The 26552-nt window shown below is 42.7% G+C and overlaps 1 protein-coding gene across 3 annotated transcripts in view; it reads left to right on the top strand.

Moving 5' to 3' along the window:
• Window positions 1–26552, top strand: part of TMEM132B (transmembrane protein 132B) — a 233907-nt gene that overhangs the window by 48933 nt on the left and 158422 nt on the right. For 2 of the 3 annotated variants that reach the window (XM_057414845.1, XM_057414846.1), the window contains exon 2: window positions 14303–15182. The exons of the other annotated variant lie outside the window; for it this stretch is intronic. In XM_057414845.1, coding sequence (XP_057270828.1) covers window positions 14303–15182 — 880 coding nt within the window. The remainder of the gene's footprint in view (window positions 1–14302; window positions 15183–26552) is intronic. 3 annotated transcript variants of the gene reach the window in all.

Raw genomic sequence — 26552 nt, 5'->3', positions numbered from 1 at the left:
AGAAAAACATCATCCTCACCAGACTCACTATGTGCATTTATTAAGGAAGCCCCTATGGAGAAAACTATTAATAGCCATCGTTCTTAACAAAGATTGTGTGGTGGTTGGTGTATTAGCACTTTGCATGAGAGCGTGTGAAAGAGGAACAAAATGATAGATGGATTTTGGCTTTTCTCTGTTGAAACTCATTGTTTCATCAGTTCTGCATGTGGATGATGGAAGTAGGCCCAGGTGACAAAAAAGGGGTGGCCATGGATCTCTGCAGCTGGAGAGAGTTCCACCCCAGGTTGGATGTTTTGTTCCCAGCCTCATTAGAGCTCTGCACATTGACAAATGGGATGAACCAAGCACTGAATTAAGTCCCCTGTGAGCACTGTGAGATGATGACCTTCCCTGCTTGTTAGCTCTGAGGTGGGCAATCTTCCATTTCTCCACATTGCATGGACAACCAGGACTGTGTTCACAACAGAAAAGCACAGGTTGGTTTCGGAGATGGTTTCCTTCGTATCAAGGATTTATTTGATCCTTTCCTTGCCACCCAGTCTTGCCAAGCCAAAGCATCAGAGCAGCTTAGATCTCACTTCTCATCTTCAGCTCCCCACTCTTGCAGCCTCTAGCAAATGCTTATTTTAGCACCAGCTGTCTGTGATCCCTTTGAACTCTCTGATATGAGATTAAATGTTAATTTACTATGTATCATTATAGGATTATATGTTATCTCTAGGATAATGGAATCCAAATGCTAGAATAGCATGTTTGAGATTTAGTGCTTGCACACATTTTCCTCCACTCAGGAAACAAGAATAGTTGAAGGTTAGAAGACTAAAAAAGAGGTGAATTAATCTGACTGATCACATCTAGCTAAGAGCTCAAGCCCTGAAAGAATGTAGCCAGAGGTTCATAATCTTTTTGCAGAGTTCAGAATAAGCAGAGAAATAGTTGACTGAGCTTTTTGAAAACTAAGTAAGTATGAAGGAATTGTTATCCGCTTTGGGTGTTCCATGGGCTAAATCCCCTGGATAAATTATGCAGTGTGAATTATGTACTCGCCTGTAGTTACAAATGCCGGATGAAGCAGAGTGCTCAAGTGACCTGTATACTGAGTTTCTGCAGAATTTTATTCTCTGGGCTGTGGGTAGGTGAGCATTACTAGATGTAATAAGATATGACTTGAACTTGAATTGACTTAAAACTTGAACTGCACTTGGATGTATCTACATAAAGATTTACAGGAGATGCCACTAAGCAGAAGGTGAACACAGTTATTTTGCTGCTCCTCTCACTGCCCATTATGGCAGCTTCAAATGGCCAAATGCTGACACTGAGCTGTGATGGAGCTGCATTCTAGACAGAGATGAGATTGGGGTTGGTGAGGTCAGTTGTATTTACGGGGTCTTATTCCAGTCAGAAACTGGGCCTGCAAACTTGTGCTAATGCAAGAAGTGGCCCAGAGGAGCAGGAAGCAGATGTTTGTATTTCTAACCTCTGCACTAGATTATTACTGGTACAAATTCAGTTTCTATTTCTTAAATGATAAATTTTCCCTGAAATAACTGACAACTAGTACTGCATGCTAACCCTATGCATAAACACTCCTGGTGTGGAAAGGTTGAGCCTCAACTTTCCAGATCTCTCAGTCTTGAGTCCTTTTTCCCAAGCTGCTACAGGTTGCTATCAGTGAGTTGTTTCAATTCAGAGGTAAGAGAGGAAAGTTGGGAAACACTGCTATAAATTAGTGTGCATCCAGTTCGCTACCAGCTCATCCTCGTAGGTGAGCACTTTCTGCTGTGGTCCAGGCAGTGGCCTAAACTAATTCTAAATTGATCATCATCTTAATGTAATCATCGTGTTGATGTTCTGGAGTTTCCTATCTCATGTGTCCGGTTGGGCTATGAGAGTGGTTATCTTGTGACTCTTTCTCAATGTTGTAATTGCCCTGTCATGGAGGAAATAATTAGATCCAGCTTTTTGCCTTCTTGGGCAATCTCAAATCTGATCTAATTTATTTCTCTTGACTCTTGAAGAGTTTGAAAATGCTGTCAGCTAATGCTCATTATCTTCTATTACCTTAATATAGTAACACAAGTGAACCTCCTCATCCAACTTTGTGTATTCCTTGGGAGTTCTTATTCGTTGCCTATAAGTTAATAATTGCCTGTGAGCAAGATAACTGTATTTGGTGCATCGCAGTATGAAAGCCATAATAAGGTTTCACTTTCTTTCCACACCAATATTTTGACAAGATCTCCTTGAACTACCTCCTCCAGAGCTATTGGGAATTTTCCTTGTGCTTAGAAAATCAAACTCTAAATTACTAATCGGCAGCAGACAGAGAAACAAACACCCAAGAAGTCCTGGGTGAGGCTGCAGGCTCCTTCCCCCCTGGCCATGAGAAGCCGTTCTCCACGTGTGAATGACAAGCTGTAGCCTTTGCTCTTTGTAGTAAGAGAAAAGTGCTACTGAGGGATGGTTATTTCGTCCATTCTGACAGCATCTGCTGTGGATTTGGAAAATATGTCAAATGTGTATTCATAAAGTAAAGTAATGCATTCGAGCATGAAAAATTCTGTTTTGTTCTGATAGCGGGATGTGCTCGAGCAGGACTATTTCGATAAGCAAGGGAGCAGGGGAGGAGGTCAGCAGCCTCCCTAAGAATACAAAGCTCTTTTACTCTGTAGCAAATTAATGGAGTTGCTTGAGGCTGTTGTAATTCCAAAAATAAAATGTTGAATTAAGTAAAGGAATCTGAGAGAAGACAGAAACTTTTGTTCTGGGTATGTTTTTGGGATGGGGAAGCTGTCAGTAGAAAGGAAGGATTCATGTTTTCGTGTGCTGTTCCTTGAGAGGAGATATAAATTGATAACTTAATGATGTCTGAACTGCAGAACTAGGTGTGTGTGGTTGTTTCTATGAAAGTCAGAGAACACATACTGTTTTGGGAGCCTGGTTAGTGTAATGTTGGTTGTCTGCAAGAGCAATGCAAAGTGTGTGTAGAAAATTGGGTTCAGAGAAAAAAGATGCAGATATCTCTGAACTTACAGGGGTGAATCTGTAAAGCCATGGAGCTTTTTCTGAAGCAGCTGAAAGGCTGGCTGGCGTCACAGGTCTCTGTTCTCAAACTCTGTAGCTTGTGCTTAAATTTCCTTGGCAAACTCCCTGACTTGGTGAGACTGCACACACACTTGAAATAATGTATGTGCATGCGTGTTCGCACGATAGGGACGTGAATCTTGCTGGAGGCAACAGCCTGCACCTCTGGAGTTCAGTGGAGAAACCTAAGTGAAAGCTGACTTCTTTCCACAGACTTAAACACTGCAAAGATTGAACCAGGTGTTTATCTACATTGCTAAGAGTCACAAAATTCAGCATGTGTAGCCAGGGTCACTATCCAGGGGAGGATTCTGACAGCAATGGAGAGTGAAATGAGAAGTGCTCCCAGTGCTCAGGCAGAGCTGTGGTGCTGCTGCTGGACACAGGATTTTGCTTTGCGTGTCTCTGCAACCTGTTTTCTTCTATTGCAGTCCCCCAGTGGGGCTGTGCCTGGTGTCTGCTCTTCCTGGGATTACAGTCACAGTGGGATATGGATGAGTGCTGGTAAGACAGAGGATTTTCTGTGCATTCGAGACATATCTGTGTTCTTAATAACTTTACAGGGGTTTTATTGTAAGCTGCTTTTGTTGTTTCCTGTGGCTGTTCGGGTCCATCAGTTTGGAGCTTGTTTCCTCTAAGATCTTTGAAACAACAGGATGGAGAATCCAGTGAAAGCCCATTGCTCTGGAGAAAGGCTTTGGGCTAACCTTTCCTCTTTCTGACAATGCTTTTAGAGAATCTGCTGCCAGCATTTTAATATCCTGTAATTTCTCATTGGCTCATGCAAGGAATTTTACAATATCACCAAAGGCAGAAGCCTCTGTGGGGAGAATCAGGAGTACTATGAAATGATGTACCTGTGTATTCTGTGGATGCAGGAATGTAGGTGGTCTGCAGTATATAGAACTTCAAGTTACTTTGCTTCATTTTGTCTTTAGGTGTAATTCTTGAGGCCACTGACTGCAGTCCCAAACTAGAACTTGCAAAGAGAAACACAGCAAAGGTCTGGGTCCTCCAGGAGCCAAAGAGGGATCAGGCCAGACTGGGGCAGAAATTATTGCTATTATTACGTAGAGGAAAAATTGAAAATGCTGAAGCAGATTTATGTGAAGATCCTTTGGAGATGGCATTTGTGTCTTAAAATGGGAGTGCAAGCAATGCAGACAGCACTGTGTTTCTCTCTATGGTTTTAATGGTGAACTCAATCTGGGAGTAATAGAAACCTATGTTAGTGATTTGGGAGTAAAATAGCCTTTCTGATAATATTGGAAGAGGACTTGAGTAGTTCCTGGAGGGCGGCTGTGCCGTAATGCCATGGAATTCTGTTTATACCAGTTCCCCTTCATCTCTGCCTGCTTCCTTTTGGGATGCCATTAGCTGGGGGTGCGAGGACATTTACTCCAGTCTTTTACTCCTGTACCAGTGAGTACCTTTGTGAGAGATGAGGATGCACTTTGCTATTCAACCCTAGCTGCTTAGATCAATATCTGCAGGAGGAGAGTGATTTTAATAAAAGGACTTTCAGCTTTCCTATCTCCATGACAGATAGACCCCAGCTAACATAAATCCTGGCCTTTCTCCTGTCAGTCTCTTGGCTCTGTGTGACATGTAGATGTTTTGACACTTGAATACAAATATTTCACAGTTAGCTAATAGTTTAGAGCATATATTTAAGAGATTTACTTCTGCAATCACCTGGTACCTTTAGTAAATGTGTTTGCCTTGTAAGGCCTTTCATTTGTTTGGAAAATATATCCACACACTCCCATACACATATGTTTTCTGTTGTTTATGATGTATCACTGAGAGAAAATGAATTTTGCTTCAGATCACAGTACTAGGGAGCACTCTCCTAGCCTCCTCTTTAGGAATGAGAACCTCCAGTAGCTGTGACAAACCTTATTTATCAGGTGTCAGGAGGGATGCACAGGGGTTTGCAGTGTTGGCAGCGGGAAGAATCAACTCTGCACCAGGGAAAGGAGCAATACCAGGACGAGTGCAATGAGGTGGGGAGCTGAGGGATGCATCTGCAGTCCTGATGTGGCCCCTGGGACTGTAACCCAGCCTGGCTTCACCTTGCGGTGGCTGTGCCTCTTGACTGTCCCCATACAAATCACCCTTCTTCCTGAGTTGGTGATGTCCTGGTTTTCAGGGTTGGTTTTGGCATCTCCACCTCCAGACGAGAAATGCTGACGAGTGTCTGGAAGGGAGAAGGAGGTTTTAGGAAGTCCTAACACTGCTCATGCCTGGGGGAAGCAGCTTGAGGTGGACTTGGTATTCATGGTTTGTATTTATGGGGCTCCTGCCACCAAGTGCAGGTTGTGCAAAACCTCTGGGTATGGGCTTTAACAGTCATCTCTCCACTCCAGGTAACCAGAATAGAAGCTCTCCTTGGTTAATCGGGTGTTTTTAAACTTCAGTTTAGCTTGCAGTAGTGGCTCTGTCACTCAGTTCTTTCAGCTGATGAATTCATGATCTTTAGCCACTGTGCTAATGCCTCTAATTGTAACTGCAGGACAATTTCCTCATTGCTGCTGTATGAGAGATACAGAGAAACTTGCCAAGAGCAGCCTGTGACTTTCACCTGCCGTATAAACATCCCGATTGAAACTAGAATGGCAAGTTATGTCAGTGGTCAGTCCAGCAGAGCAACCTGGGTGATTGCAACAGCCACATGAAATGAGAACTCATGGGGGATTTCCTCTCTTGGACACCTTCCCTGCACTGAGGTTTGGGCAGTTAAAACAGTTTTGTCAGTTTTCTGCACCAAGGTGGCTTTGGAGTGTGATATGGAGGAAAACTCTCTTTAGCACCTGGGGAGTTAGTCTGGGCTGGAAAACCTTAGTTCTGAAAATACCTGTATTGCCTCTGTTAAGAGGAGGGAGGAGCTGGAGATGGCTGATGGAGACTTAAAGGAGAAACCCTGTGAATGTCTTACCTCATTTCTGCTTGGGTTTTGGAAAGGGAGTGTCTAGTGTCTCCATGCTCTCCTCATGCTCACCTTTTTCTTTGTAGGTTCACCCTCAATATATTTGCCTTTGTGCTTCACCCATCAAAATGATCCCCTACTCCTATTTGGACAAGAACTCCCTGGCCCTGGGAGGCCAGAAACAGTTATCCTGTCCTTTGTACAGTCCCTGGTTGGGACCACATAGTGCTTCTCCACATCATCTAGGCAGGACTACAGGAATATATCTAACTTCCAGCTTTTTTGGTCAGACACGTTTGAATAAATGTTCTTAACGGTGAAGGCTTTGACCAGAAACACGCCTGTGAGAGGAAGGTGGAGGTGAATAAATAGAATACGTGATGACATAAAGATTTTAGGAGGTACAGGGATGGGAACGTTACTCACAGATGGTGAAGCCATCCTAGCGTTTTTCATGGAAAGCTCTTTTAGGGATGTTTAGAGAGTTTTAGATATTTTTTTTTTTATTGTGACTGTTTTCTTCTATTACTCTAGCACATAAACCCAGGTGCCTTAGTTACCATGTGTCCCACTGTACAGGGTTCAGAGGGAGCAATAAAAGCCTCTAAAACTTACCTGAAATAGCCCTGTCTAGGAAATGATAAACCCTCATGAGAGGTGAATTTAAGTTGTTACAGTAGTGTAACACGTTACATGCATACTCTTACTTCATCTTTTTGTGTTTCAAACTGTGTTACCTTTAAGCTACAAGAACCTCAGTCTTTGGAAATAAACATATCAGCTTGGAGAACCATTCTGCTGTAATAATAATGGTTCAGCTGTAGCTTTATACCTGTTAAAATCTTATGTGGTCAAATCCAGGGGCTGCATGGACTAGCATGTAATTCAGAGGAGAAAGCAGGGTGGCTTCATTGCTTGGGTTGCATGTTGTTTCCTGGTTAGGATAAATATGTGGTCTGTTTGGTAAACAAGACTGAACTCCTCCTTTCCAGTTATAACAATCCTGTTAACAATGCTCTGCCCAGAGAATGGCAAATAATGAGGTGATGGCTTAGCAGGGCAGTTCTCAACCTTTTGTAAGTGGAGCCTCGTTTCCTTGGGGAAAAAAAAAACCTCTGATAGAGTGGGTATAGTGCTGTTATAAAGGGTAAAAAACCCAGGGTAAACTTTGTATATTTCTGTGATGCATTTACTTCACTTTGCGTGCTTGTATGTGCTTGTGTAATTTTGTGTCGTCTTGCTTTGTAATTGCTTTAGGGATCACTTCTGAGGGTATTGTAGATGAGGGAGTGCAGATTGAATGGCTGTGCCCACTGAGAGCACAGATCCACCTGGCCCTGCAGCCCATTTCTGATAGTACCCAAAAGCAGATACTTTATAGGAAAGAGTAAGAACAGGCAAGCACAGAGGATGCTTCTAAATGTGCCCTGAGCAGCCCATGGCAGAGGTCTTAGTTTTGCATAGTGCTGATTTAGAGAGTGTAGCGAGCAGTATTCTCTTTGGAGTCCCACACTTCACATGCTTTTCTTGCTGGACTAATGCCACTTTTGGCCTTTTAAAGTGTTTTTTCTTTTTTTCTTTCTTTCTTTCTTTCTTTCCTTCCCAGTTTTCTAAACTTTTGCTGATAAGAGAACCCTGAATTAATCTTCAGGCCTTTTGGGTATTGGATTACACTCTGCCTCACTCCTTTCTGTGCCAGCCGTGCTGGAACTGGCATGAGATGTTAATCCTGCTGTACCTATTCACTCAGTCGTAGAGGAAAATGTATGAAAACAAATTGCTAGTCCAGGCTAAATTTAGATTTATTCAGTTGGAGTTAATTATAATCTTTATTTAGTCCCAAGTGATGCCTTCTTATCATACGCTTATTATAGCTGAGAAAATTAATTTTTATTCTACCATAAAGGTGAAGGTAATAATCTGGGTTCAGGGAAGGGATTACTTTAATAAGATTTATAGGCAGCCTTTCAGACAGGATGGTTTTATTACTATCTGTAGGTGGCCTTGCTGTACGTATGTCTTTCAGTATGGGTGACTGTGCAAAATGCATGCAAGCTGAAAACTGTAGTGAGCACCAGCTTGAAAACTTCTACATCCTACTTAAGTTTTTGGCAGTGGTAAGCAGGCAAAGCACTTGACTTGCTTTGGAACACAATTATACAGTTTATTACTGAGCTTGTGGCCTGATCAGGGGTTTCATTCATATGTATGCCTTAATTTTGCCCCAAAAGATGTATTTTAGCAGACAGAAGATTTAAGAGGCCCAAGGCGTTACTTTCCAGCTTTTTGGAAGCAGAGTGATGTGCAGACATAGGCATGTGGTCTGGGAAAAGAAGCTTTAGGGAAGAGTGAGCTGTGAGATTGAAGGGGCCAACTCACTCCTTTCCCCATAGACATCTACATCTGCAGCATGCAGGTCTCCACTGGCCACCGTTAGCAGTTATCTGCTGGAAATAGGCTCCTCCCAAGGGTGTTTTATTACCTCCAAGATAAAAGTGTCTAGGAGGGATGGATGGATTCTGGAGAATCTTTCATTGATTTACTGAGAGGGGAGACTGGAGTTGTGCTGAGCTTAGATACCTATTTGAAATGGGATGGGCTAACTCCCATAGTGTGTGGTCAGAACGTGGAGCTGCAGTGGCACTTGGGTAACAGAAGTCTGAGACATTAGAAGAAAAGTGAGACAGTGTCCCGGGCCCACAGAAGTTAATGAGCCTCTCATCACTTCGAGATTTTTGGATTAAGTAGACCTTTTTTTTTTGTAAATTGCATCCCTTTTCTTGTCTTTCAAACTGAGCTGTCTGACCAGCAACGTTCTGCAGAGTGAATCTGTCTGCACAAATGTATAATCAAGATGGAATGTAAGGACCGTGAGCTGGTTGTGAGTTCTATCCTTACCTCAAACTAGGATAAGAAAATTAGAGAATGAGAAGAGCTCAAAGGTCTCCTATAATCTTTTCTTATGCTAGAATTTTTTATATGTTGACAGCTTCTGCACTGACTTTAATGTTAAAAAATATTGTGATCTTTTCTTAGCTCTTTCTTGCAGTGTTGTATCTTCAAATTATTCTGTTACAGTTGAAAAGACTTATTATGGTTTGCGTTTTGTCTTTTTGTTCTGTGCTAGTGTGGCTCACTATGGAACTACCTCAAGTACTAAAGGAGAAAGGCTTAGTTTTGAATGGTAGGTGATGGAAGTTGTTCCTCAGCAGGACTGTGGAGGGTTTATCTCTTCCTTTTCCGCCCTAATGTAAAACTGAGGAGATGAGTCACAGGATGGACTCTGAATGTGGAAGTAAACAGTGACATCCTCCTTCCATGGATATCATATTAAATTTTGAATGAGTCAGGGAGAGTGTGAGGCGGGTGTTCATCTGGGCTCCTTAAATTCTCACTCAACCCAAACTTATCCTACTCATATAGTGCTCAGATGAGGTCTAAACTCGTGATACATTTCCACTCCAATCATCCTCCTCATTTTCCTGCTGCCAGGATTGAGAGTCAGAGCTTCTTCAGCTGTCACCAGGCCAAATCACCTTGCACATGGTAGGGGTCCTTAAATAACATCAGGGGTTATCCCTTGCATGTATGAGAGAAAGTGACCTACACAGCTGGTCCAGAATCTGCTGTAATTTATCAGCTACAGAATAGCTTTCCTTGTGTAGACACCCTGTTCTGGGATACAATTTGTTTTCATTCAGGGATAATGCCTGCATTTCCAGAGCAAAATAATTATTATGAATAGAGCCATTTTTTATAGTGGAATAATGTACATGTGTAGTTTGTTCTTTATGGTCTTTAGCGAGGCCTGGTGGGAAGGACTGGTGATTTTTCTCCTATACAGACAAGCCATTGATTGCCTCTGCATGAGTCATGGATAACATCATAGTACTTACTGGCACCACATTACTTGAAATGATTCCTCTTTGTAAAAGAGGAATGTCTGTATGATCTCACGCTACAGTTCTGATGATGCTGCAAAAAAGCTGAATTTGAACATTTTAGCAGTTTTCCCCCAGGTGCAGGATCAGATTTCTTGTTTGTTTTCAGAGAAAAAGAATATCAAAAGTTGCAATTTTAAACACTTCTTGTTCTTCACACCTTCAGCTTCAGAATTACTGAGGGCTTATGGAAGACTTGGCTCCTGTGAAGTAGCTCGCTAAAGTAGAGGGAAGATTTAGATGTGAAATTTGGATTCATGCTCCATCAGGAGTTACTTTCCTTTTTACTTTCAAAATGATGAATTTTAAAGACTTTCTTCTTGCTACAGCTTAGCGTAGATGCATTAGTTTTTAATGCTGATCTGCCACTGCCACCACTGCCTTCTATGGGGATACTTGTTTTGCTTCTTAAATGCTTCTACATTAAAATGTATGAAAGCTAAGAAATGTAGCTTGAAATGAAATCTTGAGTTACATGAACAGCAGACTTTCATTGCACAGTGTGAACTACACCTGTGGCCTTGCATGTGTCTAAGTTCTCTGCTGGTTTTGTGGCTTCAGTCCATGGTCCAGTGAGATTAAAACCAAAGGTGATGGGTAACTTTATGCTCTTCAGAAACATCAGAAGGGTGTTTCCTTTCTGTCTGCACTCAGTTTTCAGGATGAGCCAAGCTATGAAGCTCTTGCCTGACTCAGGAGCGAGGGGGTTTGGCATAAAATGGGAGCGATGAGATTTTACAAGTTGACCTGGTTTTGCACTAGGGGTCTTGGTATTTGGCTAGTGCAAGTAAGTGTTTTAAAAGGAGCAAAGCACCTCCTGAAAACCTGTTACAAGGTAAAAGTTACTTTAGAAATTAAAGCTAAATAACCCAAGTCGCATTGAATGTCTTACTTCCCTCCATCTCCCTTCAATGCCACAGTAGTCTGAGAAACAGGCTGTCTTCAGCACTGGGCTCTGGGGATGCTCATTCACCCTCCATTTACTTTTCTTGAACTCTTGCTCTCTTTTGTTAAATAATTAGGACTCGCCCACCTTCTGATCTAATGTTCTGCCCTCTTTTGATCTTGCTCGAGTGTTTATTAAAGGAGCAGGTGATTTATTCATTGCTTTGTTGCAAACCAGAAAGCTGCAAATGTGTCCTGTTTGTGATTGCTGCTGTGAGGAGATTGATGCTGTGGTGCTGATGTACTGAATTAAAAAGGTGGAGTGTTGGTCTGCTATCATATGAGTTATATCTTTTTAGATGTACCTTCAGTGTCATAAATGTTGCTAAATTCAGATATCGTATTTTGTTGCAGGCTGGTTTTAGGACAAAGCCCAGCCTTGTCTACTGGTGTTTATGTCTTCCCATATCAGCTTTCAGACAAAATTTGTGTCTCATTGTGTTTGAGTTGCAGCAGGCTGGTATCCCAGCCCTTGTGCCAGTTCTGAGAAGAGGCACTGAATGTTGCCACTGGAATGAAATGGAGGAAAGGGAAAAAAATGTATGTTTTAAGCTTTGTGTAATTCTCTGCTTGAGAGAGAGAGAAAATATCTGCATAAAGGATGGAGGGGGAAAGCCCTATAATGTGAAGACAAGTGCATTTAAGCCTTGCCTTGCTCATGGTTCCTCTTTAAGTTCAGGAGCTATGTCGGTGTTTAAATCTGTGTCTTGGGAGAAGGCAAATTTCAGCTCTTCTCCCAGCAATGGAGAGTACTCTTGCTGCTGTGCATCCTTTGCTGGCCTGTACGGCTACACAATTTTAATTATAAGTGCAGTTTCTCAAAAGTATTTATTTCAAATGTAGTTCAGTTTATCTACAATTAATCCAGGAAGGTGGTTGGCTGTATTTGACTCCTTACTGAAGAAACAACACCGTTCCTCCCCTTGCTGCCCCTGGCTTCAAGGGGCGAAGTTCACTTTCAGTGACTGAGTTGTGCAGTTGTACACCAGCACACAAACCATGCAGTGTCTGGGTGCTCTATAAACAGCATAGCAGTAATGGAGCTGCTAAAACACTGCTTGGTGACTTTGGTTCTAGAATTGGCATTGATCTTCTTTCTCCCTTCTCCGAGGGAAATGAGCAGGACAAGGTTTGACCTGCAGCGTGTTTCCCGAGTACTTTGTTATTCAGTGGTGGGATAAGAGTGCTGGGGCTCCCACAGAGCAGCACAGCACGCAGTGGTGGGACATTACCTGACCCTTGGTAAATGGTGCTCACTACTGCTCTTTGCTTCCATCCCTGTTGTGGGTTGATGTGGTGCTAACAGGCAGTGTGTCCATCCCTGCTATGCAGCACCTGCTGTTTTCTGAGCTCTTTCGCTTGTGCCTCCTACTTTTTACACTGCTTATAGCTTGGTTAGCCTCTTGCCTAGAGGGACTACATCTGTCTTCTTCCCAAGTTGCTTATTACTACTCACACCTTCTGGCTTGCCATAGAGAACTGGGGTCTCTGGACCCAGGGACTGCGCCAGGTGCCCATCACTCACATCTGGGTGAAATGAGATGTGGAAAGGAAGGGCTAAAGTTAATATTCTCCAGTAGAAAATTGGTTGTCCCCTGTGTGAGGTGTGATTTCATACCAAGCTGGCCCAGTCAATGCTCACATAGAGAAGGGAGGAGGAAGTTTCTCATCATCTGGGTTTCTGCATTTCAGCTGCGTGCAGCCAGGAGGTGTTGTCTGCACTGGCATGTTATGAGAGATGGGCTGAAGTGTTTATGCATGGCATAAGAACCGAGAGGACACTCAAGTGGGGTGCTTGCATGACAGCTGCTCTGCAACTGCATCTGCTTGTCAATCTGAGAGGAAACCCTGATCTGATCCCTGTGTGGAGTAGTGAGAGAGGTGACTGTTGATACTGCTTTCTGCTGCGAATTTTTTTTAGGCTTTTGTATTTTTTTCACATATTTACTCATTTCCACAAAGAATGTTCCAGAAGAACATCAACACAATTCAGTATACAGCACCAGGAAAGGCCAGAAGTATTGTGATGAAATAAGAAGCGTTTAAATGAGTGTAGATAATCACAAGCCATAGAAAATAAATGAGCAGAATTTCAACTGAGAGCAAAAGTGGAGCAAAGTCAAATGGATGAGATTTGCCCTAGAATCTGTCTGCACTAAGTGAAGGCTTTAAAAATACACAACCTGAAAAATTAGCTTAAATATTAGAGCTTTTACCTGCTAAATTGTGGCTGCAAGTATCTGAATCATGTGGCTTGTAGCAGGTGCCTTGTGTATCTGCTCTCCCCAGTCCTGGCAAACAGTAAAATCTCCACTGGGCTTCAGCAAGAGACAGCAAGAGCTTTGACCTTAGGCTCTGTCATTGTTCCTTTGTTATCTGTGTGCATTATGGAACTGCTTCATTTCAATTCATTTGGTTTCTGTTTATTTCCTCACTGGCAGTCCCTGGAGCTGCATTCACCAGCTTTTTGTTGGAGCGTATGCATTGATAGTTTGAAAGACCCACCATTTCTTTCTGGTAGAGTCACAGCCCAGATTGAATATATCTCACTATTAATTAGAGATCGGCCCAAACCAAAGACGTCTGTTTGATCCCTCCCTCCCTCTGGAATCTTTTCTTGCCTAGGAAAAATTGCTCAGCACTGGCTGGAGGATTGACCATTGTGTTGTAGAGAAACTTTTGTGGTTTCCAAATGTGTTTCATTCTCCTCTGGAATTAAATCAGAAAATCTTTCTAACCGTCTGCAGACTCTTGTGTAAAGGATTTTTCTCCGTCTCTCAAGTTCACTCTTGCCTATAAATTCATCCCACTGAGACCCCTATCAAACCCATTTTTGTGTGTGTGAAAAGTTTGGGTTTCAAGAACACAAAGCCTTTATCAGGTTGCCGCTAACTTCCCAAAGGCTGACCTATCAAAAGCAGACTGGGAGTGATGCGCATTTGCAACCCCCATGGCATTGTGTTAGTGACACTGGGCTAAAGACAATGTTCTGATTTATTAATATTCAGTATATTAGATTCTTATGTATGTTGAAACATGGATGAGGAAAAGTTGTAAGTTTGATCTGGCACTAAAAGAACAAAGAGCAACCAGCAGGAAGTTTAGAAACTTGACTGGGATCTGGCCAATCAGTCTCCTTGTTTTCCCCAGTCTTGATTAATGGCTTTCAAGTAGATCTTAGTTGGGGAAGGTGGAGAGGGAGCTTACAGCTGATGCAGTGGGATGTTTTCAGTGTATGACCTTTGAGCCAACAGCGTTATTCCATGGTACCTGTGTCAGATTGTTCTGTAATTGTGGCTAGCAGTATTGATCTCTGTGAATACGCTGCTTTTGAGGAAAACTGAGGGGCATGCTAAGCAAACGTTAGAGTTGTCTTTCTGTTTCCTTTGGCCTGCAGTGGTGGAGAGCCGAGGAGGGATCATGGACAGCATACAGAGATTTTCAAACCTCCCAACGTACCTCCCTGCAAACTATCAAATCTGCAATGCTGATACGTTCTTCTTCCTCAAAGAAGCCAACCAGGATATCATGAGGAACTCCAGCTTGCAGTCTAGGGTGGATTCATTCTTTATATACAAAGCCAGACTGCCACCTGTCCTAAATGCCACATATGGACCCTTTTCTGTTGAACAGGCTGTTCCCTTGGACCTCATGCTGACTTCTGCATCTTTTGGTTTCTCAAACCAATTCACTTTTAATTGGAAATTAAAATCTCACATAATCAACAGCTCAATCTATTCCAACAACCCTAAAATACAAACCTTGTTCTATATTGTGGGGAAGGACTGGGATGACTATAATTCTGAGGAGATGTTGCCTTGTGTGAAGATGTTTGCTCTCCTGGAGTCTAGAGAAGTTGTGGCCAGCTGTAGGTTGACAGGTCATCTGGGATTATGTGTTGCAGAGCTGGAATTATCTCCTACCTGGTTCAGCTCCCCTCCACCCTTGGTTTCAGAGGAAACAGCCTCCCTGGAAGGGATTACTGTGGAGCTCTTCTATAAGATCTACACAACAGATGGGGAGTGTTCTCCAGAGGATGAAAAATGGGAAAACAATATCCATGCAGGTCAAGATAATGAACAGAAGGCTTTTTCAGCTATGGAGAGGATTGGTAGCATTGTTGTTTACCCAAATCAAGATGAATTAAAACAGTCTTCACTGAGGCTGGATGAAAATATCGTTATTCGCTTACCACTCAACCCAGTCAGAGAAGGTGACGTTGTGACCTTTCATGTTGCCCTGGCTGAGGACTCTCTAGCAGACCAGTTTGTATTAAGGTAAGAGAATTTTTAAAGTGCTCTATGCTGAACAGCCCACAGATAGGGACAAATCTGTGTCAGATGCAATTTCTTTGGTTACATTCAGGGTTTTCCACAGAGAACTTAAGCATTTTCTTTCCAACTGGGGAAAATGATAAATAGTTTGGAATTATCTGTGTGGATGACACTTTTTTGAACATGGGAATTGATTTTAAAGTATGAGCTATAAATTTTTGTATGGTTATTTTTTTGTTGTAATTCTGTTTGCTTCTAGTCATCATTCTGCCTCTCTAAGTCAGGCAGGGTAACTGCGGTGATCCATTTTGCTAGACAGTTTGCAGGAGGGTTTTCCAGGTCTTCAGTGAAGCTTCCTCTCCTTTTATCAACTTCCTCACCATCTTTCCAAGTACATGGGGTACATCTTGCACAAGGTCATATGTGGTGAGGAACTATTTTGTTACATTCTACAGAGGGAGCTGAGAGGTGAGAAAACGAGACGTGCTTCAGCTTGCGTAGGAAGTCTTTGGCAGAGCCAGGATTTGGATCCAAACTTTGCAAGTTGTCTTCGTTTTTCATTCTGTAAGACAGCCCATCCTTCCTCAAGCTTCTTCAAGGTTTTGACTGCTTATCGTATGGGCCATTTTTGTTTTAAGCTTTGAGACTTTTTACTGACCTTTACTTGTGAATCTGACTGTAATAGGAGAATTCAGGCATTTCTAACCACCCCGAGGGTTAGTGCTATATATTTGTTGTGTCCTTAGCTGTCAGGCTGTGGGTTCAGAGCTGCATGGAAACCAAATTTGGAGAGGAATGTGAGCCAGACTGAGAGAATAGAAGGGCCAAAAGGTAATTGGAAAGTGTCATATGCAGTGAGAATGCAAGACGCTTGGGAAAGAAAGAGTTGCAGCCTGTGCTAGCAAACCTCAAATAGATTCATGCCTTACTGCCAACTTTTTGATCCAAGAACGAGGGGAGCAGCACATGATAGAAGTGCACTTTGGGGACAGATGTTGAGAAAACAGACAGCAAACTTTATGCAGCACTTGGAAATCATTCAACGCTTGTGAAGTAGCCGATACATATCAATAAACCTGCAGATAGATGCGTAAATCAGCACAAGTGGTTCATAGCACAGTGCACAGGCAGAAGGAAAGAAATGGTCTGCAATATCCCAAGCACTATTCAGGGATGGGGGAAATATGTGAGAAATATCATAGGGTTTAACTAGACTTTAAAAGGTTTTGGTAAGGAAAGGTCTTCCTATAAACCCAAACTTCTTGCCTTTACATGGCTTTACTGATTTTTCTTCATTAAATATGGTTTTGTCTAGTATCCACTGTCAGTAGATAGACCAACCTCATTGAGCAGTCAGGTTTCAGCAGTTGTGTATTGATCCTCAGTGCTATAGCAGAGAGATTATGGAATTTGCCTAAGGCTCTGCAAAGATTTAACATTAGCTCTTAATTCTCAGTTTTTATTTCTCTTTGCCACACCACAGATAAAATTCCCTAGGTATTAGAGACACTCTTAGATGAGGATGTTTTCTTTCCACTGAAATTTCTAAAATAACATTCACCTTGTAACAAATGATGCCAGCTTTGGGGCTTGATGTTTCTTCTGGCCAGGAGAGCACTAAAAACTTCTTGCTGAGCTAGTTTTGAAATGCTGCCTTTCAAAAGCAAAGTAGATTCTGGAAGCACTGAACACAGCAACCAACATGGGCTTTCAAGGAGGCAGAAACAGATGGAGTTGGGAGCCCCAGGATGAGCCACAAGAGCCTGGCTGCTGCTGAGACCCTCGTCTCAAATAGGCCTCTATGACTTGTGTGTCCCCAGCCATCAGGCAGGAGTTACTTTGTGGCACGCTCCTGACCTGCAGTGTGTGCATTGCGGTGCTCCCAAGCTGCTGGGAAGGCAGTCAGGTTTCCATGGGGATTTCCTTCTTTGAAAAGTGTTAATCTTGAGGAGATGTTTCTGTTACAATAAATCAGCATGATTTTATCTGCCCAGAAGTACTTCTTTGGAAAATTCAGGATTGGCTCTATGCAGTCTAAGCCTATCTGGTCCTTCTTTTGGCTTTGCTTGCACTGTGCTTTTCATCAGTGAAACTACAAGTGTTTTTATTTAACCTTCAGTTGAATGCTGAAGAGACAGAAGGCCATTCTACTCATGGTTCACCTGTCCTTCAGGATGGAGAGAGCACCAGCAACTGTTGCTATGATTATTTCAAATGACATACCTGGGGCCCATGGAGAGATTATTCAGCTGGAGTTTACATAGCAGGCAGGGAATTATGCCGAGGGAAATACAATCACTATAGTGCCTGCATCTAATTTATGCAGTTTCCCTTGCAGGCTTTCCCTGTGTTTCAGCTGAATGCTAATGTCTGTAAAAACCCAGAAGATTTTTATATACATAGAATTTCTGTGTGTTATAGCCAGATAAAATACATTGAAGTGAATGTTTGCCTAGGGAAATATATTTTTTCCTAATATAACTGATCATTTTTAATCATATCTATTCTAAGTGTAGCAGGGTGAGCTGCAGTCTGGCTTATATGAGCTGATAGATCAAAATCAAGTCATTCTCAACACAGCGTTTGATGCCAACTTTCAGCTCTGACAGTATGCAAAAGAGCAGATATGTTCAGTTTTATGCACCTCTTTACTATTTCATGCTGTGTTGTGTAGTATTTTATTTTATGTTGGATTTTGTTCTAGCAAAACTGACTTCAGTTCTCATATAAAAGCAGATTCTTCCTCATTTTGGTAAAATGTGGAATTCTTAACCAAGCTTGGAAACTGAAAAGCAATTGGAAACACTTTCTTGATTCAGCAATATGGTTTGTTGAAAGATACTTGCTCTTCAAGCTCCTGTCCTTCCAGTAATGTCACTTACAGGGCGAAGCTTCAGCTGTCACTTCCAGTCCCTTTCATCAGTCCGAACTGGTTTGCTCTGGTTAAGCTAAGCCTTGGCTGTTTTCATTCAGTAACTACAATTTAAGATTGGATTGAAGCTCTGGTTGTGCTGTGGTCCAGGGAATTTGTTCTTTTTCCTACTACAATCCAGCCAGTGTGGTATGGTGCAGTGAAGGACCCAGGTATGTCACAGGGCACAATCTGGAGGCTAACTGTGCATTTAATACTCTCACTAGACTTGACAGTCAATATTGCTCACTTTGTTGATAGATGATCTCTACATGTGTGCAGTGAAATTCTTATGACACGGGGGAGAGATTAATTTGTGGCCTTGCTAGTCTGGTCTGCACTGTAAAATTTGCCATCTGTGAACATAAATTTTGCCCATTAAGTTTGATGGGTTGCCACTAACCATAGGTTAACCAGAAAGATAGGTGGAATGGGCTGTGTTGCCATGATTAAACTTCTTCATGGGCTACCTAGTTTAAAAAAATAAGGGAAAATGAAGCACAACTTTGAGATTCCACCACGACTAATACAGGCATCAGTGCCACAAATACTCCGGTACTGTTTGTGTTTTGATGCACAGGAGTCTCTCTGCTACCTTTTGTACTGCCAAACTTAGGTGAAGCATAGTAGTCAAGGAGAGATGGAAACTGGGGCTCAAGAAGGGGTAACACCAGCTTTTGTGCTATTTACTAAACAGAAGAAGTCTCCTCATACAGATGGGAGTTACAAAAGAGACAGGAGAAAACTATTCTTGCTTAACTGGAAGGAAGGAAAGCTCACCCAATAGCACTGGGAATGGCTTGCATTTATTTTGTGATGTGTTATTATTTAATTCCATCTTCAGACTCAATGGGTGCATTTAAAGAAAAATGGGGGTCATTTTGTACAGCGGGAAAACGTTTAATGGAATAAATGGGCAATTGCTCCTTAGTTATAGGAAAGAAACCAGGATACTCTCTTTATAAATAAACAACATACTTTGGCCCATTTTCCATGTCTCCCCATTGACACCATCAGTGAGGATGTGCTCGTAACAAAGGCTGAGCACTGACAACAATTTGTCCAGTCACAAACAAAACATGGGTTTGTTGGCATTCCTTACGTGTCGCTAAACATGAGCAACGCATCCTTCTTTTAAGGCCAATCGGAATAGAACCAGAGAGATTGGAGATATTCCAGGAAGCAGCTGAAACCAGGTAATGAATCCCAGGCTAGAGACTTGAAAGCAGCTGGGATGCAGCCTCTGTGTGGAGGAGAATGGCAGGACCATGCAGAGAAACCTCACTGTTCTTGGTGCCTAGGCAACCTCAGGGAAAAGCTGCTGCTTTGCTCTGCTGTGCTCCGCATAGTGCAGGGCAAAGATTGCTCTTTGATTTTTGGATGAACCAGTACAAGGTGTAATACATGCCAGTTGGCTTTTATTGATTATTCTCACTAGGAAAAATGATATCAAGGATATATATTAATAAACATGTATCCATATGGAGGAGGTTATGTCTCCTGCTAAGGAATAAAAATTGCACAGGCCATTAAAACTGACTTACAAGGCTTCTGCGTTAATAATGAAAGATCTGTAGAAGTCTGAGCAGTCGTCTAGAAGGCCAGAAAAAGATCATTAAGAGGATGTCTCCTGCCAATAGTTGCCAAGAGCAAACAAAGGAAAGAAAACAGAAGGTTTTAGATCTGGAAATGCATAGAAAATGAGAGCATACAGACTGTGGGGAATGCAGCCTGGCTGCGAGTGAGGAGGAGGCTCTGCGTGGCCTTCAGTGCCTGTAACCAAGCTGGTATGAATGGGGAAGCAGGGCAGGATTATTACTGGTGAGAGAAATGAATGATTAACTGAAGCATCATTTTAGAATGAAAATTCAGCAGAACTGAAAGTGTTGAGAAGGGGAAAAAATAGACTTCTGAAATTCATCAGAAGTCCTAGTTCAGATGTAGAAATAATTACAGAATTAAAGCCTTACTGGCCACTTGGGAATATTTGGGTTTTATGCAGAGGTTTTAATAAACCCAGAACGAATGTTTAAATTTGTTATTTCTCTCTTCTCTGAGTGTACATTGAACTAAATGTAAAATGAAACAGTAATATGTAATACTAATACAAAATATCAAGCACTGCAATGTCTGGAAAGGCCAGAGGTATCTGTGCAACCTTAACTCAGTCCCCATGTATATACACATTATAACATTCCTCAAAGACAAATTCACACGATTTTGTTTCCAAATCTCCTGCTTCATTCAATGCATGCATTGTCTTCCTCCCACGGTTTTCTTTTTGTCACTGAATAGGGAAGGGAGTAACATCTTCCAGGACACTCCTGTGAAGCCTGGGGGAGCTGTCACTGGAATTTTTTTAGCTTGGATAAACCATTTCTATAAAGTTTCTCAGAAAGGGTTGAACCCTTCTTTCATTTTTCCATTTGAGACAGGGATGTGGCCCCAGAAAAGTAGCTTCAGCAAATGGAAGCCTGGCATGATGGTATGGAGTTACAGATTTCACAAGGATGCCGTATGAAGTGGGTAGACCTGAATCTCTGTTGACTCGAGTGAAAAGGACATCCTCCCTGGATACCGGCAGGAAGTGCCTGGCACTGCTGCACCCATGTGCGCAAGCCAGCCTGCCCTGGAAGGGGTCATACTACAATGCCAGGTTTTCTCTCCTTTTCATATGCTTTAAGATAACCTTCTCTGCCCTAGCCACAATGGAGAGGGAGAAGAAAAGAAATCACCCCTCATACTGTCTTAAAAACAGTTAAAACCAACAAAAACATAGCTCCTTCCTAAAGCTCAAGTACTCCTAAAAGCTTAAAACCCAATGGATATCTGACAGTGAATAAGTGACCCAGTGAATCCTAAAAGACCCTGCAAGACCATAGTCAATAAAGCTTTTTAATGGAATTTTAGATAAAGGTCAACTCTCTGCTACAATAATCAGCCATCCGCGATCACTCTTCACAGGGATAAACCAGGCAGAGCAGCAGCCCCATGTGACGGCGAGAAGCTCTTGTTAGTTGTTGAATATTGGCTTTGAAGCACTTCCAGACGGGATCGCGGTGCGTGGTGATAAACGTTCTTCTTTTATTGAGACGTTTTCTGACAGCAACTTCTGTTGCCTTGCAGAAGGGGACTGGGATATGCTGCTTTGTCCAGAAACACAGCTGCTTCTTTCTGTGGTGTTATTAAGGTGTTGTGAGGGTAAAGGAGGATGAGATAGTGAGAGGAGTTTGTGGTGCTGAGTTTGGGAGGCTATGGCAAGTGTCCCTGCTGTCTTCTCTCTCACCCTTCCTGGCTTAGGGATGCTCCCTTCTCCCATGGGAGTGGGGAAATGTTTGTAGTGGGAGTTGGAGGGGTTGACCAAAATGCAGAATTAGATACTAGAATATAGGGTTAGGGATATTAGAATACATTAGAATATAATAACCCTAATATATTAGAATATTTAGCCTGTGTATTTTACCAGTGTTTTTCACTGGGAAAATGAATAGTGTGGCTCCTAGTTATTTTTAATACTGACAGTTTGAGAATATTTCACATGTATGGTGGGGGAACACTGAGTACAGCTGCAATGAAATAACGACCCACTTTCCATTGGAAAAGGTGTTTGGTTTGCCTTGAAACCCTACTTTTTCTTCTATTTGAGTCCTGCCAGCAGCACAGCTATCTCATTCATCTGCCCATCTGCATCTACGAGCACTAAGGGATGTGGCAATGTTATGTAAATTAATTTGCTGTATCTCATATGCAGAACCATAAAGTGGAAAAAAAGAGAGTTAGTTATGTTGATTTTAAGTCAGTTGGTATGTGAGCAGGCATCTGCGTCTGCAGGACTGAACTACAAGTGCTGTGTGTAACTGGTGGCAGCGTATCTTGTTTGACAGATCAGATTGTTTTGCACATGTGTGACAAATAGGGTTTGTAATAGAAGCCCTGACAACCTCTTGTCTGCCAGCCTGTTAGCAGCCACTGCTGCACTCTGCAAACGGAGATGATGTGAAAAGCAGTTCCTGTGGATTTGGAAGGTGCCAGTATGCCATGTGACTTGACACAAGCACAGCCTTGGTGATGGTAATGGAAAAAGATTTTACATTTTTAAATGGTTCAGGTTCTACAGACTTTTTCCTTGGCTGATCCCCATCTCTGAGACCTTCAACATGACAGCTCCTGCTAATTAACTCCAGGCAGCTCCGGCACAGCCCGGTGCTTGCTGCAGGGCCGGATGCGGAGCTGCACAGCACTGCCAGCCCATGCAGCACATTGCATTGAGAGCGAGGTACAAGCTCTGATTAAACTGCTTGTGATGCAGAGTGTGCCTGGGAAGAAGCAAGTGGATTTTGGAGGGGACTACTGCTAAAAGGACCCCCGTGGTTTGTTGTATCTTTTCAGACTCCCTCTATGCCACGTGAAGGTGTGTGGGGTAGTGATTGCTCTTGGACAAGGAGCTGTGTCAAGGGCTGCTGAAATTTCAGCCTCTCCAGTTTTCACAGAGCATTGTCACTGCTCTTCCCCAGATCTCTTTCGTTTGTGGCTGTCCTGTCTGTAGCTGTTGCCTGCAGGAGGGGAGAGGTGCCTTTCCCCTTGTTGGGATTAACAGTAGTGCAGATCCAAAATGGGAAGGGAAAGCCACTGAAGATGGAATTAGGAGTTCAGTTTTGCCTGTGAGCACCTGGTTCTGAGTTCAGTTACCTCTGTTATAATATACAGAAAGCTGCCTTCAAATGACAAAACTGCTTAGATATGCAGTATCACAAAGGGCAATTTAAAGAAGATAGCTGCAAGATGAATGTTTTCATAGTTCTGCCTTTGAGTGATCATTTCAAGTTTGGGGACATGCTGTGGCTTCTTGCCTAGTGTCCTAGTGAGTGAGTCCCTGGCCAGGAGCCTGGGGGAGGTGTCTTTGTTTTGGACAATATGCTGAGTGGTCTCTGCTTTGTGCTGCCAGACAGTGATGGCATTGATCAGCTTCTTGTAGGCTCTTCATTAGCTGGCAGTGCAGTAAATCACTATCTTGTTTAAACAAGTCAGACACAACAGTGATTTGGTCGTTGATGCAGTTAGTTCTGGCGTGTAATGAATAGTATTAAAAGTATAAAAATGTGTCTACTTTGAAATTTACTTTCTTCCTGAGTTAATGTTTTGGACCGTGCGTTGCTGTCTTTTTATCCTGGTAAAATACTATCCCATGCAGTACATGAAGTATTGCTTTGAGTGAGCACATTGATCTCAATTTCTTCGTGTTCCTGCTGATGCAACAGAGTTGGTTTCATCCTTGTGTTTGCCCATCAGTTTTTGGGTGGCCTTGTACAGGAAGGTCGGTGTGATGGTTGGCTGATAGCTTTGTGAAACAGAGGCTTTCAGAAAGAGCAAGAGACAGAATATTGGAAGAAAATTTCACTGTATTTTCTTTGGTTTGGGTGCTCCTCCTACCTCCCCCCCCCCCCCCCCCCCCCCCCTTATGTCAATAAAGGACTTGTAAGAAATGGTTTTGGACAAAGCAGAGCAGGGACCTGTGCTTCATGTGAGGTATTTAAAGCTTCATATATTGCCATGTGTGCCTTGGATGCTGTACTCGGCCAGGGTATGAAAGAAATCATATTAACAAAGTTATTGGATCCCAGATGAATCAAAAGAGCTGCAGGAGAAGAAAACAGTGACAAATGAGTCTGCCATCCAGAGGCACAGCAAATGGTGCTTACAGTTAAAGCTATTTCACTTCTTGCAGTATTTGGCTGCCAGCCCTCCAACACTGTGTGGGCAGTGGGGAGCGAGGCAGTGCGAGGAAGGTGATGCAGGGCTACAGAAAGCCCCCATGCAGTGAAGCCAGTGCTGCTTCGCATGGGGGGGACTGCAGCAGGAGCTCTTCCCGAGCTTCCCAGAACACAGGGAGCTGTTCCTGCGTGGCAAGGTTCAGCTCTCATCTCTCAGATTTTACTCTGCCATTTAAAAGCCCCATGCCCTGAGCAGTGCTGGATGTCAGTAGCCTGTATGGAAGTGCTTCATCCTGTGCTCAGGAAAACATCTCTAAAATATGTTCTCCTTAGGATCCTTGTAGAGATGCTGTGGATGTTCCCAGCAGAGGAGGAACTGGTCAGAGAAGTAGAATTTTGAGAGGTATCACAGTGAGGGGGATGCTGTTGTGAGTGCTATATTCAAGCAGCCCCATGTTTGTTGGGCAGATTTGTCACCCTTATCACTGTGAGCCATCGGGCATGGTTCCAGCAGGTCTCCCTCTGCTCCTGACGTGCTTTTAAGTTACTCACTGGGACCAAATTATATCTTCCTCTCCTCACCACATCCTTTTAAAAATGTTCCTGCCAAGGGAACTTTCTTGGTTGGTGTTTTCTCACTGTATGGCCCAAGCTTTTGTGGGATTAATGAAGGAGTCCTCAAATGCGTTTTCACTGAATCCCCATCTCCAATTGCACTGGTCTGAGCAGGCAGCAAGTAAGAAAGGTAGAAGCAGAAGTGTGGGATAGGTGATGTCTTGTTCGTGGGCTTTCTAAGCATCTGCTAAAATTAATGAGGCTCTGGGCAAAAAATGTGCCAAGTGGCCACAGGAAGCACACGTATGAGCACTTTGATGCAGGTCCCTGATGGAAGATGGTGATAGAACACACCAAGTAATGCTGGGGGAACAGTCTGAAAAGTTTGTCCCATCCTGGGAGGTGGCAGAGGGAAAGGGAGAAGCTGTAGCAGCCTGTGAGAATCTGGACCAGGATCCAAATTCATTGTGAGTTCTGGGTTGGTTTGGACCTGGGAGTTGGCTCTGGCCCAACTCTAATTTAATTTGCCTGGCCAGAGTCTTCCCTCACACAGAAAAGAAGGGTTATTTAATTGACTTCCGTGGAGTTGCTTAGGGCTCATGCCAGTAAAACTGTCTGAATTTGATTGTGTGCAGGGCACGTGTGTGTGCCAGTGCTCTGGCTTCGTGTTTCTGATAATTGCAGGGAATTTTGTTAGGGGCAGTGGTTACCCTGGGTGGGTGGATAGGACACAGATGGATAGGGAATGGTTATGTTTTGGATACTGTTTTTAATGACGCACAGTCACACCAGTAGTACAGTCTTAATTATGGCATTTCCTGCTGTTCTCCATAATGTGGCATAAGTACCTGTGCTCTTGAGCTAAGATGACTTTTGACTCATTTACCAAAGCTAATAACCCTTTAAAAATAATTTAAACCTTTTCTGAAGTATTTCACTGGTGCTCCTGGGACCAGTAGTCCTTTATTTGCTATGGAGCAGATACTGAATAGTGGTACTGTGGACTCCCTCAAATACCAACCTTATGTGAGATGTAGTGATTACAGCAATTAAATCCTCTTTGCCAAGGCAACCAGAGCTTTATTTCAAACTGAAGTTAGATTTTTTCCCCCCAAATGAATCTCTTCTACATGCATTATTCATTTGTCTCTGGAACAGCCTGTATGAGTTGGACGAGCTCAAATTCAGGAGTATTACTTATTAATTATTGCATTGAGGTAACGTCTAGGATGGGCTGCCTCAAGGGGTCAGAGAGTGCAGAGTTCCCCCATGCAGCCAGAAGCAGAACAAGGCCAGAGCCCTTGTCTCGAGGTAGGGTTTGAAGACTTAACAGCATTTCTAGAACAACTTGTAAAGAGTTTGTGTTTGCTTTTTGCTTGACTCTATAACCCGAGGAAGTTTGGGTATTTCAGTCCAGTGGATGCTTAGGCCAGTGCTGTTTTGACCATACTCTTAAACTTTTTTACTTAAATATTTGATAAGAAGTAGGTCGTATCAGCTCAGGCTCTCCAAGTCCAGCTACATTTGGGTGACCTGAACACTGAATTCCTTGTCACTGTGGCTTTCACTTGGAGAGGGGAAGGGCAGTGATCAGAAATGATGCTTCAGATGGAAAATTTACTTAAACAATTTTGGAAATTCTAGCTTAGGATGGTTTTTTGATTCTTTTCAAAAAAGAAAAATTTGTTAAAGAAGTGCCTATAACTCCTGCTTTGAATGTGCTATACCCTCAGTTTAAGATTGAGTTCATCGTCTGTTTCTGCTGTTACATAAATAGCAGCTTGATTGACAAGAAAACGACAATGATTCTGTTGAAATCTGTAGTGCTCTCCTACATTCATTATTCCTGAGATGACTGAAAGATTTACAATAGTTTATAATCTGGTATCATTTCATTCTTCTTCTTGGTATTATTAATCACCTTGTCATAAAACGTCAGGAGAACTTTGTTCAGCTTGCATGACTTGGGCTGAGAAAGCCATACTTCAATATTAATGTTTCTTAGGAAATTGGGTAGGTATCTTTGCATTCTGGGAGCTGTAAAATGGATGAGTGATGTTCTTTGACTGCACATTAGGTGCATACAGGGTGCTGAAATTGAAGAATGGTTAGAAGAAACCTACAGCTGTATCAGTTTGGGAAGAAAAATGACTCTGCAAAGCAGATCTGGTTCAGGTCAATATTTGGTTGTAGACA

The sequence above is a fragment of the Pezoporus wallicus genome, unplaced genomic scaffold, assembly GCF_028554395.1.
Source record: "Pezoporus wallicus isolate ANWC-B61680 ecotype Strahan unplaced genomic scaffold, APGP_CSIRO_Pwel_v1 contig_8047, whole genome shotgun sequence".
In the NCBI taxonomy this organism is placed as follows: Eukaryota; Metazoa; Chordata; class Aves; order Psittaciformes; family Psittacidae; genus Pezoporus; species Pezoporus wallicus.
Note: the sequence above shows the minus strand (reverse complement) of the source record. Positions and strands in the feature narration are given on the sequence as shown.